The following is a 20651-nucleotide window of genomic DNA, read 5'->3' as shown; positions in this document are numbered from 1 at the left end:
CTCTAGCTTCCATCACAAAAATGAGAAAAGTGGGGAGATTTTAATCAGCCATAAAGGACATTACCAGTGATTGTGACAAGTGATAGTCATACCCTGAAATGTAGATCTATCTACTGTAATCTAGAGCTTTCAATCACGTCTCACACTCTTCCTCGCCGGAAAACGCATCTGTAGGATTTTAGATTTCTGGATATATATTTGTTTTCCTTTGTATATACAGCCATTGCAAAATCAATTAGCAGACTATTTCAAAGTATTCATATCCTTAACTTTAACTATATTTCCAACAGTATGCTAACATACAATGTAACATCCACATGATAGATAAACGTTACCCCACCATTATGAATAGAATCAGTGAGTACAGTGAACACATGGATGAATCACAGTTCATCAGGACCAGAGGCCTCTCTCAGCATACACTTAGCATTTAAAAAGTCACTAAGGGGTCGGACCACTTATCTGCATTACTTCAAACTGTGGCAGCATGTTTCTGTGAGACAAACAGGGGGACAACATTGACACTCAATACAAAAATGTAATGGACAATTCCCACCTTTATAATAGCATTTTGTTGTTGTTTTCTCAACTCTTTCCAACAGTACCTGAAGGCGTCAGTACAGCCAGGGCTTTTGCAGGTTACTGTAATATTTCAATACAAATATATTACAAAAGTATATTGGATATATATTTAATATACTCAGTTGAACACTTTTGCAACAATTTAATATCTAAGCCTCTTTCATTTGTGGTAGCCTACATTGTACGAAAACCAGATCAGATATTCTTGGTATTCATGATCCACTTTTAATGACACAAAAGTAAGCTTGGCATGAAGAAACCTGTGGGAAAGCTAACAAAAAAGAGACATATTTAAGGTCCAGTCACTACATATTATCAGTCAGGGGACAAATGCACAGTGCTGGTAGAGTGCAGATGCTAATTTATTCTCTTACAGCGCCCTCTTCTGGTTAGAATGTGAATTTTATGAGTGAAGTTTTTGATACATTGTTTTTAAGACTATTTTATGATTTTATTCAGTTGGACAAATACAGTACAGATCAAATAATAATGACTAAAATAAGGTAGGAGCCATGCATGTTTATTGGCACTACTTTGCCAATGACAAGGCCTGGAAAACACATCTTTACGTAGGCCAGCCGCCGAGGATCCAGACTTTACACTCTCTCCAGGTTATGACTAAAGCCAGAAGTTATGCTATTGCCTCTCCCACTCACAAACTATTTTTTTTGTTGCTTTCAAGTGCGTCATCTGGGTATTTCCGCACTGTTTTGAGTGGGTGGTGGCAAGTTGCACTGCAGAGGGAAAGCAAAGGGGTGCAGCTGCGTCAAGCTAGCCAGAGGACAACACCGGAAACATACGACTGTTTCCTTCAAAATAATAGCAAACTTCAATGTTTTGCTATTACCACTAAATGTACGCATATTTATGTATAAGTGTCATCATAAATGTATTCATTTTTCACTGAATAATGCGTTTAAAACTTTCAATTTAAAAGAAATGACGTACTATTTTTTTGAAGTTCACAAGACAGCCCCTACAATCCTAGCACAATATCCAAAAACAGACACAATCTCAAATGACCGTGTGAAATATTACCTCAAACAAAAGAAAGGAGACAACAACATCACAGCCTCATGGATAAAAGTACAAAAAAAGCTTCAAAAAGACAGAAGGAACAGAAGATCATCAGATGTTTCCTGTCCCTTTAAGGGCTCTAAATGAATACACAAATTATGAAATACATTGTAGTTTTTTCATGGTAGGCTAACATGTATTTTTTGTAAGGTACAATGCATTTTAGATCAGTGTCCATTGTTTTACCTAAACATTTTGCCATGTCCTAAACACTCATCACCATTATTCTGATCCCTTCTCAATAAAGAATAAAAACTTCTTTTTTTTTTAAGGAAAAGCATTGATATTTTTGACACAAGAAACATATTTTCATTGTCGTTGAACAGTATATTAAACTTGTAGCCTACATAAAGGCATATACAGGCAAGACGATTCTATCTTCTTTTTTTTTAAATTGAAATGACACTATTTATGCTGTGATGTGATATTCTACTACTGTTCTACTATTTCAATAAATAAGAAAAAAATCAATGGAAAATATAAGTAATTCATGTATAGCCTACTGAGTGTCAGAAAGACATTTTTGATAAAGATAATGAAGTGGACTTTTCATGCACCAGTCCAATGCCGTCTTGTAAATAGTGAAGTCCGTATGATTACACACAAAAAAAGTGGCACTATTTCTGCACTGTTTTTACCGGAAGTCTTGTATTGTCCAGCTTTACTGTCTGCGCTCTGTGTACACAGATGTGGGTGGAGCGAAGGAGGCGAAAGCACAGCAATGTCAAGAAGTTTTTGGAGTCCGCGCTGTCGCGTCTTTTAGCTGAAAAGACAAAAACAAACAACAAATAAACAGTGGTGTCGACGGAAGAAGCGTGAGTCGGACCCGGACACGGCCATGGACGGTAAGCGGAGCTGGATTTATTTGCTCGGCCTGTTTCCTTATACATAGAAGGTGAAAATGTACAGGGAGTTGTTTTGCGCATAGGGGAAAGCCCCGCTATCACTGGGTTTGCGCTAACCGGGGGAGTCTGCTGTTCCCGGATAGTAAGCTAACGTACAGTAGGAAGTATTACGTATATTTTGTGTTTTTATTACTTCTCCATGCCATATTCGAGTGAAAGTTAATGTTACATTGGTTGCATTTATTTCTCTGTGTGTTACTTGCCTGGCACGCGTGAACAAAGCTGCTAAGAGGCCTGTTGGTTTAGTCCAACTCATGCATTTCCCCATAGTGACTGAAAATGCCAAACCTCGTTCGAAGATGAATCAATTTATTGGTTATTTGTCTATTTGTGGAATATGGGATAACCAGTTTTCTTGTATGCCAGTGTTAATACATTGTGTTGAATTCGGCCAACAAATAACCCACCAGGTAGCATTCGTTTCAATTAAAAATCTGTTCTATTGTGATTTGGTCCTAGCTGCTAGCAACCGCCCACCTCGATTGTAGCATGACTTTTAGTGGACGGAAATTATGGAAATAGCACACAATACTTTCGACCAAGTTGTGGTGAGATACTGTCTCTTTAGTGGGACATATGTATGCCGATGCGAAGAGTAGCTTGTGACAATTTAAAAACTGCCCATGTGTCTATTTTATATTACATTACTTTTGCCTTGCAAGCAAATGAAAACAAAATAGCCTGATTGTATTATGGCTATAATGGATTTGGATACATTATTAGATTAAAGTGTTTTCCACATTTTTTTTCCCACTTCACAGACCTTCCCTCCAAAAATAGACCGTCATTTTTGATAGACACGATGTATTCACATGTATAGGAAGAGGACAGTAAAATTGATGAGCTACTGAATCCGTATCACAACAAGTCAACAACATGTGGAAGCAGTTAGGGCAACTCGAGTGAAAGTGACTCATCCAAGTGTCTCAGGAGCTTAGGCTCTGATTTGATATTAGTGATTTATGAAGGCCAACTTATGGGAATAAATTACTTTCACTTTCACAACATCAGGCTCAATAAATAGGGAGGGATGTCTCCCAAATGAATAGTTAAAAGTGTAAGTATTACACACTTATTGGCCTTCATGCTTTGTCATTCTATGAGTTTAGCCTGAGGCTGGCAAGCACGCATGTTGCAACTTGGAAAGCATCCTACACATTTCACTTTAAACAAGTCCGACTAGCTGAGGGGTGGAGCTTTGACCAACTGATCTTTTGTCGCACCTCGCTTCTTGCCGTGAATCTCAGCAATTCATTATTAACCGAGTAGCTGAAACTAGAGCGCTGCCTTCTGATCTTCACTTACAATGGAGGCTCCTCGCAACACGGCTGGTAATTTGACACTGACATCACACCCTGCCTGTTATTGGTGCTTAACTCTGCAGTCTGCACTTCTTTTTTCCGCGCTTGGCGGGCAGTTTATGGCGAGTAATTATATTTAGCTGGGAAGCCCTTGTATCTTAGCGCCCTTTGACCTCTTTTGGACGCTGCAGTGTCCAGTAGATTTCCACCCTGACCTGACCACAGCACACACATGACAAACTCTTACTGAACCACAAATATGTGCTGAAAGCAGCTTTTGGTTTTTGTCATTGGTGCTGCCACTGTATGCCGTGTGTCATGTACTGTGGATGGTAAACCACTAATCGCTCCAAGACTTCGACTGTCAAGTGGTTGACATGTCTTTTCTTGTTTTTCTGTCCACCACAGGTGTGTATGGATGGGGCCTGACCCCACTCAACCCAGGTAAGAATCACTTTCCCGTAAGTTATCAGTGTTCTATAAAAACCAGGTGTGGTGACTTTGCAGACTTTTCAGAAGTAAACATTTCAGCCCTTTGACCGATTATCAATGACGGAGCTATTTCTGTGTTGACACACTGATTCAGGTAGACACGCAGTGTTTCACAGTCTGGATTACCTGTGGAATCAAATATTATTTGTTCTTGACCAAATGCATCGATGTCGATAGTGCGGCGATGTTGAAGGATTGACCATTGGTGCTTTCACATAATATTTACACAATTAGAGATTTGATAAATAATCATCAGTAATGTGGATATATGACTAAGTGGGTAAAGGCAAATAATAGAACAGACCAGTCTGATAAGCTCAGAAAATGACATCACTTTACTGTAATCCAGTCTTTAAAACCAGGAAAAGACTTGTGTCATATTATGATATCCAAAATGTAATGCGATATTATCTAGCCTCACATATCGATATAATATCGATGTATTGCCCAGCCCCAGTCTGGATACTATATTATTTAGTATTTCCAAAATCCAGTGACACTGCATTTAAGTCCCATTCTTCCTGTCTCCCTTCCACCTGTGCATCAGTCCAAGCTGCGACCCCCTACATAGAGATCATCGAGCAGCCCAAGCAGAGGGGGATGAGGTTTAGGTACAAGTGTGAGGGCCGTTCGGCTGGCAGCATCCCCGGAGAGAAGAGCAACGACACCACTAAGACCCACCCAGCTATCAAGGTGAGAGGGGTGCAACTTATTTAACATGTTTTCTAGTTGTTATTACAGGTGCACGATTCAGAAAATGTCACGATTCGATTCAATATCGATTTTCAGGCTCAAGATTAGTTTCAAAATCAATTTTCGATTCAAGAACGATTCTCAATTTAAAAAAAAAAAAAAAAAAAAAAAAAGATTCACAGTGTGTAAATGTAGTTACTTTCCCCATGTGATTGCAGTAGACCTACAATTTAAAAAAAACTTGAATCGGTAGAGCTTGAATCGCGATTCGAATGTGAATCGATTTTTTTTTTTTTTTTTTGCACATCCCTAGTTGTTATCCATCTAATGTAGTTAAGCTTACATAATAATCTACTTTGGTAGAAGTTTGGGTAAAAAGAAAATGGGGGTAGGGCCCATACGATTCTTACTATTCCTTTTTGAAGTAAAAAAACTTTTTCTGAAAGATCCACTCCAGCTCACGGCCATCCACATTGCCTTTCATCATTCTTTCTCTATTTTTTTTTTGTGCTAAATGTATTATTGTTGCTTGTAGAAGCCACAAACAGCTAGGGCCTAAAGCGTGATTGTTGGTTCTGCAGAGGCTCCACGCAGAGCTTTCTCCGTAGCCTACGTACATGGCCTGATGTTTATACTTGTGCTTTGGTGTGTGTGACGATCTCTTTAAGAGAATAGCAGGGGGTGTGTGTGTGTGTGTGTGTGTGTGTGTAGTAGAGCGAGTGAGAGAGCGACGGTGATTATCTTCAGAGAGAGTAGCGACTCTAGAGTCATAGTGAGCGAAACAAAGTGTCTCCCCTGTTCTTTCTGACCACGGTGGGAAATCTGGAGCAGGAACAGTTAACCCTCTCCATGATTTCATGTTGCTTACGGAGGAGAACCAGGAAATGAGTCGGGGGAAATGCAGCGCTACAAAGCCACGGCCGAGTTACATTTTTTGAAAGGTGCACGTCAGGCTACGACGTAGGGACCGCGTCTCTACGTACCTACGTAGATTTAATGCAGAAGCATAAATCAGGCTTAAACCTACTGGCTGATCAGTCGCTGAGATTCATTCCAGCCATGATAACACATAATAAGATAAAACAGAATGTCTTTAAATCCAAGTATTATGAGCTGTTGTCTCCTAAAATGTGGAATAGGAGCTACATAACCTAGAACCTTTTTCTTCTTTTTTTTTTGTTATTCAGTTATTCACAAATTCACAATCAAAAAGGCATATTTAAGAGAATACAATAAACAAACAGTTAAAACCAAGCGAGCGATATCAATAAATAAAATAAATGATAAAAACAGAAAATAAATAATGGAAGAAACATAGAACTTATGAGTTATTAGATGGAGTTTGTTCGTTTGAGCAGTAGGCTGCCATAGTGAGTGAGATCAGCCCTTTAACTAAACTGTGAGCTAGCATCCACTCTTCTCAAGTGCCCTTACAATATTTGGAATCATGTATGGCATGTTCCTCCTACAGGTGCACAACTACAGCGGCCCGCTGCGTGTTCGCATCTCGTTGGTGACGAAGAACGCGCCGCACAAGCCTCACCCCCACGAACTGGTTGGGAAAGACTGCAAACATGGCTACTATGAGGCGGACCTGCAGGAGAGACGGATACACAGGTAGACCGGAAAGTGAATGTGTGGCTCACACTGTGCCGTGACAGAGACACCATGCTCTCTTTCTCATGCCCTTGAGAGAAATTCGAGAGAAGCGACAGACACTTTTTGCCAGTGTTCAAAAGGGACACAGAGTTGCCTCAGTGGAAACTGAGGTTTTACATTAAAACAAGGTGGAATTTGTTAGAGATGGGCTGCGATAAGGACTTTATCTTTCGTTGGAGATGACGTGTTTACTGTCACCTTGGTAAAACATTAACCACCTAACGACAAGTTGACTTTACCTTTGCTTGCTTTTCTGTCTTTCAGTTTAGTTCCTCTGTGTGACAATCAAAACTCGCCACTGCTCAAAATAAGTAGTTCACTTTATTAGTTTATAATGTCGTGGACAGTCCCCTTTAATTAACTGTACAGTAAAAGGAGCAGCTTTAGCCTCTACGGCTAATTTCCATCTGTAGTCCTCAGCCAGTTGTCCATAGGCATCCTAAAATGCAATGGTAAAAAATGTAAATAAGTTACATTACATTTATAATTACAGCAGGCCTAAGTGAAAGAGAGTAAAGAAAGTATTAAGGGTCTGTGGAAAAAAAAGTGCAGGACAAAGGACAGTGACCGACAAGATACTTTTAATCACAGGGAACTATGTCTGTCTGTCTTTCTTTATCACGACTGTGACGAAATCTAAACAGTGTGTACTGCCAGTATTGTACTCCAGAGTGATCCAGTGCACTTGTTTATATTAGTCATTTGTTTTTCACATTGAAAAATGTATAATTGCATTGATAAAAAGTTAGAAAAGAGCTATATGGTAGTCTAAATGACAAGGATTTCTTGTACACATTATAGTAGATATAGGCAAGTAATAGGAGCATAGGATATTTTGAGCCAGAGAGAAAATTATTTTCTCAAAATATGATTTCCTTTTGTGTAGGGCGGGGAACCGAACTTTGATATTTTTAGGCACCGACCAAATTGCCGCCATAGTATGGACTATCGAAAATGCCTTGTCATTCAATACCAAATTTCAATACCTTTTGAAAGCGTCAGTGAGCCAGTGAGCCAATAAGCATGCAGCATGCTTCTACCGAGCTCTAATAATGTTTGTGATTGGCTGTTCGTTACACGTCGTAGAGACACGCAGGAAAACCACCATTTGTACCGTAGTGTAATTTCTTTTTGTTAAAATGGATTTTATAAAGTTGGTATCCTGAAAAAGTATTGTTCAGGAACTGCAATCAAAGTCTTTTGAACGATACTCAGCCCTAATTTTGCATCTACCCTAGTTTTATATATATATTTCACAGATAATACAAACTAATACAATAGAATATTGGTGAAACAGCTGGTAACAAGTTGATGTTATTGAATGTCTAAAACATCTTTATTGGTAGTGCACTCGAAGTCAAGTAGACGTCAAGTTCTCTCAACTGGTGGACGTGGTCAGTAACTCATAGTGATGATTATACATAACTGTTTTTACATGTGGCTTTTAAATGCAGAGGTGCATAGAAGATTAAAACTGGGGTTAATAAAGAGAACATTTAAACCATGTGTGAACTGTAAATTGGGCGTTGACCACAGTTAGGGTTTGGGCTCAGAGTATTTTGTTTCACATAAAAAAATAAACAGAAATAGAGTTCTATGAAAAAGAATTCATGAAATGAATTGGGAAGTACACGTGTGCTTCAGTGGTTTGGGTCTTTTGGTTTCAGTCTAAGACTGTGTTTGCTTTCAGTTTTCAGAACCTGGGCATACAGTGTGTCAAGAAGAAGGATGTGAATGAGGCCATCACTTGTAGGCTGCAGACCAATAATAACCCCTTCAACAGTAAGTGGTCATGCTGAAAGAAGAGCGTGCGACATAAAGCACTTCTATCATTGTGTGAAAAGGTAATGTGCAGTGTGACGAGAGTCCCTACATTTTTTTTTTTTCTGTGTGTGATTAACAATTTAAATTTTTTAACAATAATACAAAACATACAACTCGAGAATAGACAATAAACCAAATAAACATATTTATAAATGACAGCACCATAAGCACGTCATATACACCCTAGCCATCTCACAAGCCCACTCCTGGATTGACAGCACCCCTTCATTCTTCCATCCCCTTAAAATAATCTGTCTGGCTGTCATTAGACTAGTCTGGGCCCAGCTTCTTATGTGATTATCCATCCCATTTAGGATTGACCCATCTCCCAGAACAAATAATCTTGGGCTGAATGGAACCTGGGTCTCTGCAATCTGACATAGGTTATCATGTATCCTGGTCCAACATTCCTGGACCTCATCACAGGACCACAGGACATGAAGCAACCGGCCATTCTTTGTCCCACATCTCCAACAAAAGAGTATTATTTAAATGAACTGATATTTATGTTGTAAATGTTACTGATAAAAGTAGAAATAATCTAATCTAAAGCCAAACATGCTCAATTACTCTAAAAGTGAGAGTTTAAAAATAATGTAATTTCATCTGTTTTTCAAAATAAAATATGCCCATTCTTACTAAAAAATTACTACTAGCACCAACCTGTTTGCTAGCGCTCCTAACTTTGCAGTAACAATGTTCACTACCTTCATTTAACTTGCAAGGCTAACAAACTAGCTTGAAATGGCTGTTCTTATACAAGACAATGGTCAAATACTGTAGCTAGCTTTTTGGCTAATGTCAAGCTAGCTACAGTCATGGATACATTTAATGGAGCGAGTGGTATCTCTCTCTGTCCTCCTATCTATGCAACATATTTGTATTTTAACCTGTAGCCAGTTTAGTGTTTATCTTTGCTGTGAAAATTTATGACTTCATAATCTCAATTAAGATTCTATTTATTTTCTGGTTAATAAATTCCTTCTCGTCAATGTACCACTATAATCTCAGAATATCGCAGTTTTTTTTATTGTAAATTTACGACTTTGTCGGGAATTCTGAGTTTTAATTTCTGTGAATATTACCCCTTTCCCTGGCTCCATAATTATTTTTTACCTACAATGTCCCTGATATGCCGCCATAGTATTTTGAGCAAGAATGCCTTTTTTAGTTTATATACACAGTAATATATACAGGAATAACAGGAAGTGCAATTTGTTAGCTTCACTCGCGACTGATCTTGAAATACTGATAGCCTGCATGTAAAAGGATGTGGTGCTTGGCCAGCCGGCTGTGTTGCCTGGTTGTGAACCCCACCCTTTCCCCCACTGTGTCTTGGCTGCAGTTCCAGAGGCGAAGGTGTGGGAGGAAGAGTTTGACCTGAACTCGGTTCGGCTTTGCTTCCAGGCCTCCATCACTCTGCCGACAGGGGAGCTGTTCTCTCTGGACCCCGTGGTGTCGCAGCCCATCTTTGACAACAGTGAGTGGGCAACACATATGCGTCAACTCAAGCACAAACAAAGCAAACAAACCCCCCCCCCACTCTCCTCCTCAATAGCATTTAAAGCTACAGACACAGAAATGGCACATCCTAAGGAAAGCTCATTGTGGGACTGGCTCTAGTGGCTGTAATTCTGCACCAAGGCTGAATTTTGGGAAAGAGACTTCAGATACAGTATTAGGGGACCACTAAGGCCTATATGAAAGAGACTTCAGATACAGTATTAGGGGACCACTGAGGTCTATATAAAAGAAACTTCAGATACAGTATTAGGGGACCACTGAGGTCTATATAAAAGAAACTTCAGATACAGTATTAGGGGACCACTAAGGCCTATAGAAAAGAGACTTCAGATACAGTATTAGGGGACCACTAAGGCCTATAGAAAAGAGACTTCAGATACAGTATTAGAGGACCACTAAGGTCTATATAAAAGAGACTTCAGATACAGTATTAGGGGACCACTAAGGTCTATATAAAAGAGACTTCAGATACAGTATTAGGGGACCACTAAGGCCTATATAAAAGAGACTTCAGATACAGTATTAGGGGTATCTGTGTAAGCAACTTGACAGTCCAACCTATACAACTCCTGCAACCTTTAATTCCCTCAGACACTCTTAGTTCCTCTTTGCATTTGAGCTTTTCTCATCAGCCTGAAGGTATTTCTAAGAATTAGTCTCAGATGTAATAGTATCTTAATTCTTATTGAGTTGCTAAACCCTTCATAACTCAAAGCCTTTCCCATTACATAGCTTTATATAGAGATAGAGTATGCATAGAGGATTTAAGCTCTTGTTATAAATTGATTGATTCATGTATTGAGATTGTTTTTTGCGACGATTTTTAAAATTGATTATTTTCCCCAGAATCAATATTTTTATTGGATTTTTTTTTTTTATTGGATTTTTTTTTTACCAATGGTTCACCTTCATATGTTCTGTTTATACGGTAACCCTGACTACATCATATCCGTTTACATCAAAACAGAGCAGAAAGTCCATGTTACGTTCTTCTTTACAAATGAAATGTGATGTGCATTCTTTCTTTGAAAACAACTAGTTTTTAGAAGTGTCTCACGATATTTTTGTCTCTAGAAGTGTATTCAACTTTAGTTTTTGTTAAAGAAGGAAAAAAATAAATCGCAATATTGAATGCTATCGAATCGCAATACTTCTAGAATCGCAGTAAATGAAAAACGCAAAACAAATCGAATCGCCACCCATGTATCGTGAACGAATACAATAGGGACTAAAGCTTATCGTCCCAGCCGTAGTATACAGTACACAAATGAAGCACTTTGCCTTCTGCTTCACTGCGGTGAAATTGGGGAAGATGCAGAAGCTACATAAACACACCTCCATAAGAAAAAGAAAAAAAGGATCCGCTTCCAGTGCATTTATAAAAATGTTACAACAGAAAAGACCTGAAAAAGGGAATTATACAGGGGAAATAATTGAATTTTAGGCTGCTTAATGTGCGTAGTATGGACTTGTCAGTCACAGCCCAAATTCCTCCGCATTTCCTATGTGCTGTGAATACAGCTGTTATGTCTGTCTACTTATTATATTGAGCTTTTCTACTGGTTATTTGTTATATCTTGCTTTTTCTACTGATGCTTTGGGTTATTGCACTCTCCCCTTTGCTGCTGTAACGCTGCAAATGTCCCTGCTGTGGGACTAATAAAGGATTATCTTATTTAAAAGGTGTCTGGTGTTAATCCGTAGCCTTGCTGTTGTACTTATTTGTATTTATATGTATTCATACATGCTTTTGTCTTAAAGGGGCTCCAAACACAGCTGAGCTAAAGATCTGCCGAGTCAACCGCAACTCTGGAAGCTGCAAAGGAGGGGATGAAATCTTTCTGCTGTGTGACAAAGTCCAAAAAGGTACAATAAGCCTGTACAGTATGTGCCTTCCTCAGTTGATGGTTCATTGTTTTAGATACTAAGTAGTCATTGTGTGCAGTGAAATAGAGCCCCGACTCCGGGGCGGCCTCTAGCTAACCTGGTAGAGCGTGCACCATGTAGGCTCAGTCCCGGCCAGCGGCCCGGGTTCGAGTCGGCCCGATGCCCTTTGCTGCATGTCATCCCCTCTCTCTCGACCCCGATCTCCTGTCTCTCTTCAGCTGTTCTGTATAAAGGGAAAAGCCCTAAAAACAAAATGTCTCTCTCTTTAGAAATAGAACCCCAGACTCTCACAATAAAGTGTACGTTTATGTTCACGGACACAGTGGGTTTCTATGTTCACTCAGTGGACATGATGAAATAGCCAAACTCATCAATTACACTAACACAGTCAATTACTTTTTATTTCATTTTTGACTTTTCAGTTTCATTTTAGTTTAAGTTAGTTACGATTTCTCTGGTTCAAGGTCACGATAGTTGACAGAAATTCATGCTGTCTCCTTTTTCCAATGGAGACATATTATAGCTCATAAACTAAAACTGAGATGATTTACGTGATTTGTATCAGTTTTTAACCAGTAAATATAGTTTCAATTTAGTTCTTCTTGGAGCAGGGTTTCCTGCTCCTGTTAGAAAACTCTTATGTATCTTACTCTTAAGTATTGTGTTCTACCCTACACACAGCTTAAAAAAATAATAAATATTTTTCACTGCTTATTTTGATTTTAGTTTACTATAATAACCGTGCGTCATGGTGAGTTTCTTTCGTTACAACTGAAGCTAGAAGATGCCAAAACGGAGCTAAAAGGAGGCGAGTAAATATTGGACTTCTGGTGGCCAGAAACATGTGTTCTAAATGAATGCTAATGTTGCTCTGTGTCTGCTAACATGTTCCCCAATCACTTCATACAGTTATCATTTCAGCTTGGTCCTGTGGTCAAAAAGAAGAGGAATGCAGCTTTAAGAATACATTTCAAAAACCTGTGCTCTCAGATAACGCACCATCTGCACTCCATCAACCACCCTGGCCTGAACTGATATTTCTGTACACCGCCATTGTTGCACTCGAGGTTTCCTTGCCTGTCACCATATCTGCTTTGAGTAATACAAAGCAGTGGTATCATCTCTGATTGACTGAACCAGAAGCTTTCATCCTGTATTCTGCCGTCCACTTCTCAGTTGACCTATTTTCCAATATTATACTACTACACCATATTTGTCTAATGACAATGAACTGCTTCCCACTGTGTTTCTGTGTCTGCAAACTTCTAAATGTGAGATAATCATGAGCTACACATCAGAAGGATTTCCTGTGTGGGGGCTGTGATGCTGATATAAAGTCCGTACGCCTCGCGAACTTCAAGTTTCTTGCTCTTCCTTTGTTTAATTTCTCGCTTTCTAATTAACCCCTAAGCAAAGCAAAGATGGCAAAAATATATGCTCACTATCAACGATAATGTTAAACTTTCGAACACTGATTGGTAGATGAGATTCACATACATCTCGATGTAGTACTAGCATTTCGTGAGAAAAAAGGGACGAGTCTCACACAAATTGTATTACAAAATCTGACAACTGTTTAATAAATCTAAATCGGAGACTAAATCAGTGGAAAGAGTTTCTGTTGCATAATGCCTGTTCTAATAGTGCAACTTGCACAAAAATAGCTTTACTTACATCTTTATAAATACTATTTAAGTAGGTTGTACATTTTTATTTGCCACTTTTACATACGTTTGTACATTCTTTCTTGTGTATTTTTTTTTTTTTTTTTAAATGTTTGAATAGTTCTTGTATTCTATCCTATTATTATTTCTTGTATATTGTGTATGTGTGCTGTGTGTCTTATATTTGCTGATGTAGCACTGGAATTTCCCAATTTGCTCTTATCTGATCTAATCACAATTTTTTTTTAAACTTAAATGCAGCTTTGTCCCTCAGTTGTTGTGCTGGTAACCAAGTGGAGTTTACGTTCTCAGATGTCCCGTTGTCTGTTCCCCTGTAGAAGACATCGAGGTGCGTTTCTTCCAGGACTCCTGGGAGGGGAAGGGCACTTTCTCCCAGGCTGATGTCCACAGGCAGGTGGCCATTGTGTTCCGCACGCCGCCGTACCGCGACACTAACCTCTCCGAGCCAATTAGAGTCAAGATGCAGCTCCGCCGGCCCTCTGACCGCGAGGTCAGCGAGCCAATGGACTTCCAGTACCTGCCCGCTGACCCAGGTAAGAGGCAATGTTCCCATTTCGCCATAAGTGACTCATGTAAGCTTTTCCTGAGAAGATTGATAGATCTCTCAAAATACTAGATCAACTCTACAGACCCAGTCTTCTAACTGCTTCTTTAAAAACGCCCCCTTGTAGATGAATACAGGCTGAGTGAGAAGAGGAAGCGTACAGGGGACATGTTCCAGAGCCTGAAGCTGGGGCCCATGCTGTCTAGTGGTACGTTGATAAGCTCACTGCTATACAGTATGTATAATACGGTAGCCTCGCATTGCCAGATCTATCTCCACAGCGCTGCGGAGTAAGGTCTGGCTGCACCATACATTAAGGGTTGCACAATATATTGTTTTTTTTATCGTCATCACAATATCAACTGGTGCAGTAAACGCATCGTGAAAGGCTGGGACACATCGCTAAAGACACTTAGAGAGTATTTTTTGTGTTGGTTGAAAGACAGTATCAGTAGAAAACTACACTTTAATGTGCAACTGACATGCTTAAGCTAGTGTTGCCTTTTACTGTTTGTTCAATTCAATGTTCAGTTTGTTCCGTAAAAGAATGTTGGAAATGATCTCCTTTCATTTGTTTTAAATTCAACAAGCAATGTGTTGTATTGTAGCAGAATACTGAAGGCAGCAGAACTGAAGACACTTTATTATCTCTTTATTTCTAGCAAGTAATATCATTATCGCCATATTCAACGTTATCGCATATTTTCCTCATATGGAGCAGCCCTACCGAACATACGTTCCAAGAAAAGTCAATAAGTAATCGTGATTCCGATTTTTTTCCATAATCGAGCAGCCCTACCGTAAGAGTAAACATATCCCTTGTAAATCTCTACAGTCATTCCCTGAAAGAACCAAGCAGGCCTGCCTTGTTGCATCATCCACGTTTTCTTCACAACTCGCCATTTTCAGCGTGTAGCTCGCTAGCTCCAAGTTTGTTGTTGTTTCCCGAAATACACAGAGTTTTGCGAGGCGAGGGACATCCAGCGATTATCTGGTGAATGAACTGCCGTTGATCCAGACTAATAACAAGGTAATAGGGAGTTTTAGCTGCTATGTATTCTAATCACGTCTGTTTTGAATTTCAGTGTCCATTCCACAAGATAGACGGCACATAAGCCCGGCAAGGAGAACAATCACAGCCAAGGCTCCGTCACAAGGTGGTGAGTCTGTTTAAATAGTCTTACATTTATATATAGAGGTGAAGTAACAAAGCTTATTTTTCTATTATTATTATAATTTTTTTTATAATAATAGGAAAATAACCTCCAACAGCCGGTGAAAGAATGGGAGAGCAGAGTGTACTCAATGAATCTTATTTAAAATCAACCTTAAACTGATGATTGTAGGTAGTTTTCTGCATAAAGATTGTTACAAGATTTTCAGTAGCGGAGCTCAATGTCCTTGTGTGTGTGTCTGTGTCCAGCAGCTGTGCTGCCCCCTGGTGCCAGTGTAGCAAAAAGCCAGCCTTCCTACTCCTATCAACCAGGCCAGCTCTTCTCAGTCCAGCCCAAGATGGAGGCCTCCCCCTCCAACTCTGCGGCAGCCTCAAACCAAACATGGAGGATCATGGAGAGCCTGAACCTGGGCTCCCAGCCCAAAGCCACTCCAGTGTCCAACTTTACACTGAGCCAGGCAGCACCCTCCTGCTCCTCTACCGCCGCTCCCACCGCCAACCAAGACTTCTCCACCGTCAACCTGTCAGACCTTCATGAGTTCTTCCCCAACATGTCCTCGGCCATGGCCCAGGAGCCTGCAACTTCTCAGGGGAGCACGGCCTCCTCACAGCCCAGCAGCTCCTTCACCATGCACGGCTCTCAGTTCCGGGTGGACGCAGCACTCGCGGACGACGACATCCCAGAGTTCCCAAGCTTCTCCGAAGCCCAGGCCCCAGGCGCTCTGGACAACCTAAACATGGACGACTTTGAGGACCTTCTGAACCCCGCCCTCATGAGCGAGAGTGGAAACGGCAGCTCCATGTTGGCTCAGGCTTCGTGTCAACAGGCTGCCCCTCCCAGCTCTTCTACTGCGGCCCACAGCGCGCCATCCCACAACACTTCTGACCCCGCCGGCATCCCAGGAAGCACCTGGATGAATTACCCCAACAGCATCGTCAACTTGCTCCAGAACGAGGGCATGATCGACATGGCGTCCAACAACAACAGACAACAGCCCATCGTGCTGGACGAGTTTGATGAGTTGATGTCCGCTGACGAGGATCGTCTCATTTCCATTTTTAATAGTGGAAGCCAAGCTGGGTTTGTGTCGGGACACCCGACTTAAAGCTTATCCACGTGAATTTTTTTGACTTATTTACATAGACCACTTGTATCTGCCCCTTTTTTACCTTCTGAACTAAAAGTCCTTTGTTGTTATAAAAGACAATAAAGGAAACAAAAGGTGGATATAATAGGGCTGTAAGAGACAGAATGTGGCAAAACTGCTGCCTGTGGAAACACCAGCAAAGACTCTTATGGAATTGTATTGTATTGGTTTTGCCAGGCCTTTAGATACAGTTTGACCGACAAATGATATAAAAGACAGGACTGAACGTTCCCGATATTATTTTTGTCGCCCTTGTTAAACCCCTCGTTTAGCATCAATCATTAACTTTGTAGCATACAGACAATCTGATCAGATTGCTGAAGACAAGTCCGAGGCCTGTACTCGCGTATTTTACGTAAGAAGAGCAAACTATAATTTTACATAAATATGAAGAACACAGACACAGTTTTACAGGCAAAACGCAATCCAGTCGCTGCTTCCTAAAACAGGAAGGAACGCTGGCAAAAAAAAAAAATAGCTGACACCGTAAATGCATAAATCACAACGCTTATTAATATCACTTCCCCCATCAGTCAGACACTAGATCTGACCATAATTATACTTGTGCTTTCCATAAACTGCCATTGCTTTAGCCTATTATTTCAGTTGCAACCCTGGCAGTGGGAAGCGATCGTGAGAGCAAATAAATATAAAAACATAATTCAAACCGACGTGCGGCATTGGCAACGCACGGCTCAACAAGCCGACAAACAGCCTATACTAATTCCCTCGCTGAAAATCTTTCATAACAGCTCTGGTCAGTGTTATTGTGATTGTCACTCTGAAATGTGTACGTTTGGTCTGACCTTTTGATTTTTAAACAAAGCGGGAGGTGTTAATCAAGATGTGGAGGTAAGTCTATGCAAATGTTGTAATTACATATCCCCATGTATTACTTTGAAACTTTTTTGAATGTGTTGTGAAGGTCAGCAGTGACTGACTCTTATGCAGGTTCCTTTGTTGAGTCTCAACAAAATGTAGTAATGAACCAAATGAAGGTCTACATATAATTATCAAAAAGCAACATTTATAAGTACATGCTTATAGCAGAGAAGCTCACACTCATGGAGCTGTATCAGATCTCGTTTTTGTGTAATTTCCTCTGGTCTGTAATCAGTTTTTGTATAGTTATTTTATAGAATAATGGCTGCCGTTTAACTCATATTTCAGACCTGTAAGTCAACTTGCTTTACTCTGTAGTAAAAGATGCTTTGAGATGAAAAGATGCCGTTTTATACTGGTGTGATGTAAGCAGATTATGCTATATGCCTTTTTGCTGTAATAAATGATTCATTCTGTCAAAAAAATTCCAAAACACTTTTCTTGTCAATAAAAACCACAACATATTAAGATGGGTCTTCAAAAGCTGATTTTATTTGACAGCTCTTAGCATAGTTCAGTACAAACCACACAAAAAAAATGTATATTGTAAACAAATTCTTTGTTGGATGCAAATTTTCTTCTGTGCATACAAATCAAGGATTTCTTCAGCCGCCCTGTCCATCAGGAACAGAACATCAAGAATACAAATACTCTTATGAATGCATTATAATTAATAAGTCACAGCATGAGAATACAAAACTGAAATGAGATTTAGTGCTTTTATGCCGAAACGGAAGAACTTTGAAGTCAGATTTCAACCACTTAACCTTTGAAACCACTTTAGCACAACATGGCTCGTGGCATCACCGCACCGAGTGCCTCTTCATTTACCCGTTATGCAAAACTACCCTCTTGTTCTGACAGGCTTAAGTTACTTCAAGATTGGTGACTTTGTTGATAATGTGGGAACGCCGGGGCACAGACTCCAGGTCAAATTTGCTCTCATATATGGTTGGACCAAGTTTCCAGCGGTTGTTTCGGTAGATTCCCAGGTATGTGTACACGTCGGGCTTGTAGGTGAGAGGGCATTTGACCCCTGTGGCACGGATGATGGAGTCCAGCCTCAGAACCTCGCTCTCGTCAGTGAAGTTCTGGTTGTAGGCACAGATGACCTGCTTGCCCTCTCCCTTTGGATTATGGGGACTGACTTTAGCGAGGGAGATCTTGCCATCCAGGGCCGCTCTGGCAACACACTCCCAGGCGCGGTCCAACTTGAAACCAGAGTCCAAGTGCATCAGCCATTTGCCCGTGAGCACCCCGTGGTTCAGGGCCAGCTCCTTTACTGTCTGGAAGCTGACAGGCCGGCCGCTGGCCAACAGTTTCTCCCAGCTCTCCTGGAGACCCGTAACATCCCCAGTGCTGGGGCAGTGGTTCAGGCCCAGCACGGCGATCCAGCCCACAGGGCTAACACCATTTTCCTCATCACCAAATCTGTTCACTCGTGAGGGCCAGTTGCTCTCCAGCCAGGCATCGAACTCGGATCTGGGAGTTCTTCTCGAGTCAAACACAATCCAGGGGTCCATGTCTGCAGCCATGGCCTCGGCGGCGTAGGTCTCTGCATTAAAGGGGGTCTCCACCGCGCCTTCTGCAGGGGGCCCTTCCTCCTCCATGATGCTGTCAACGTGAGGCTACTGAACTCCCTGGAACTTATCCTGTTGAAAGAAGGAAGGAGTTCTGAATTAAAGTGTGTACAGGGTTCAACAGTAACAGTTGCCCAATGCCCCAGGGCAAGTAAAACAATGTCAGGCAAGTAAATATAACAACCCACTTGCCCCGCCCATCGGAGAACGCTTGTTGCTTGTCTTTTAATGTTTGTTTTTTTCAAAAATGTAATGCTTTTTTTGACGTTTTTGTTTACGTTTTTTGATGCTTCCCACAAAAACACAATTTGTATAGGAGCCAGTAAAAATAGACTTCGGGAGGTAGAATTGATTTTTACTTGCCCGACCGGATAGCGAGTTTTTTTTTTTTTTTTTTCAGGATGGTAGGGGAAGACTCAAGAATATTGATTAGGGAACTCATCCCTGATTGGCTAACCCTGACATTTCTTACCCTAACCATAACCAATCCTACCAGAGCAGGGAACGAGTACTAGTCATTCAGAGGGAGAGTAGGGCGGGTTCTTCCCCTACCATCGATCAAAAACAAAATTTCGCGACCGGACCCGACCCTGAGTGTATTTAAACCACAGGCGCAGCCTTCATGTTAGTTTGCGTGGTCATTCCAAATCCAGGCAAAAGGGGGAAACTGGGTCGTTTGCGGATGTTTACTAACGTGCGAGTCACATTAGCGACGCTTGTCCAATAACTACTAACGTTCGTCTACCAACGATTCTTTTACAATAAATAAGTTGCTATCCATGCCGTTTGTGCACGTTATCGTTTACAGTTGGCATGTCACTAACGCTAAACACGAAGAAAGCGCGCTTGCTTGCTTGGCTCCAGTTTAATTGTAGCGACTAGCTCGCTTTCATTTTCGTCTTCTTTGGAGACAGTTATTTACAGCCAGCTGTTGATCACACCCACACCTGACGTTATAACATGCATACGTTTGCATGTGGACGATAGGAATAATCGCAAATTGATCTCAAACTATTGACGTTGAGACTTCGTTACCTGCAGATGTTGCGATTTCGTGTCCAGTGTTGTTTTTTCGCACAGCCTGACGGGAGGCCTGTTCTTTCTTTCTTCTTCTTCTTCTTCTGGTCTGAATGGCGGATTCCAAACTGTTTGAAGGTGCATACCGCCACCTACTGTACAGGAGTGTTAACAACACATCTTACCCACCAAGCCCATTCATTCCGGTGCTTAGAGCGGCCAAAACTGACGTGATGAATTTTCACATTGCACAAATCAGCTGTATCAAAGAACGATATAACAAACTCCATCCAAATGTCCGACAGTGTGACTGTAACGTTATTGCATTGCTTCGCCTATAGAGTAATGCTAAATCTCATAATAACGTTACCTAGGAAATTAAACTTGTTCTTTTGATAAATTCGACGCACACGGAGTAAATTCCGGCTGTAGAACGAGCTTCATTGTTTATTTGTGTTGCTAAGTTAACGTTCGTTTCTGCATTTAACGATTCTTAAATGTGCATATACCTTGTTCCTCGGGGTGTGTATCCGCAAATATACAAGCACGCATTAATAATTGGTTTGTTCTCATTTTCTGTAGTTATGAAGTGCAATAGTCTTACAATTATTAGATCAAAATTAACGTAATTTTCACATTATATTTCTGTAACGTTACAAAGTTGCTCCAATTTGACG

The 20651-nt window shown here is 40.6% G+C and overlaps 2 protein-coding genes across 5 annotated transcripts; one reads left to right on the top strand and one right to left on the bottom strand.

Annotated features, from left to right (window-relative positions):
* Positions 1 to 2337: 2337 nt before the first annotated feature.
* Positions 2338 to 18054, top strand: rela (v-rel avian reticuloendotheliosis viral oncogene homolog A). Of its 4 annotated transcripts, none has more exons than XM_078276289.1 (11): positions 2338 to 2504; positions 4274 to 4309; positions 4905 to 5050; positions 6522 to 6667; positions 8400 to 8491; positions 9879 to 10013; positions 11819 to 11923; positions 13947 to 14162; positions 14301 to 14381; positions 15259 to 15330; positions 15600 to 18054. In XM_078276289.1, the coding sequence occupies exons 1-11, from the start codon at positions 2498 to 2500 to the stop codon at positions 16451 to 16453; spliced, it is 1890 nt and encodes a 629-aa protein (XP_078132415.1). In that variant the 5' UTR covers positions 2338 to 2497; the 3' UTR covers positions 16454 to 18054. The 4 variants fall into 4 exon arrangements, with proteins under 4 accessions (XP_078132415.1, XP_078132414.1, XP_078132413.1 ...); XM_078276288.1 differs by having other exon boundaries at positions 15597 to 18054; XM_078276287.1 differs by having other exon boundaries at positions 15259 to 15333.
* A 1-nt stretch (position 18055) lies between these two features.
* On the bottom strand, positions 18056 to 20099 carry c19h11orf68 (chromosome 19 C11orf68 homolog). Its single transcript, XM_078276290.1, has 2 exons — positions 19993 to 20099; positions 18056 to 19029 (listed from the first exon to the last, which is right to left on the bottom strand). Exon 2 carries the CDS (start codon positions 18985 to 18987, stop codon positions 18244 to 18246), a length of 744 nt encoding a protein of 247 aa, XP_078132416.1. The 5' UTR covers positions 18988 to 19029; positions 19993 to 20099; the 3' UTR covers positions 18056 to 18243.
* Positions 20100 to 20651: the final 552 nt, after the last annotated feature.

This window comes from Sander vitreus, chromosome 19 (assembly GCF_031162955.1).
Source record: "Sander vitreus isolate 19-12246 chromosome 19, sanVit1, whole genome shotgun sequence".
In the NCBI taxonomy this organism is placed as follows: Eukaryota; Metazoa; Chordata; class Actinopteri; order Perciformes; family Percidae; genus Sander; species Sander vitreus.
The sequence above is the reverse complement of the archived record's forward strand: the minus strand, read 5'-3'. Positions and strand labels throughout refer to the sequence as shown.

What these genes read in the sequence shown, in the direction of transcription:
- c19h11orf68 (XM_078276290.1), bottom strand. Translation starts at nt 18,987, where the DNA reads ATGGAGGAGGAAGGGCCCCCTGCAGAAGGCGCGGTGGAGACCCCCTTT.
- rela (XM_078276286.1), top strand. An exon ending in GCAGCCCATCTTTGACAACA is followed by an intron (nt 10,014 to 11,818) that starts GTGAGTGGGCAA and finishes TTTGTCTTAAAG; the next exon opens with GGGCTCCAAACACAGCTGAG. An exon ending in CAAGGCTCCGTCACAAGGTG is followed by an intron (nt 15,334 to 15,596) that starts GTGAGTCTGTTT and finishes GTCTGTGTCCAG; the next exon opens with CAGCTGTGCTGCCCCCTGGT.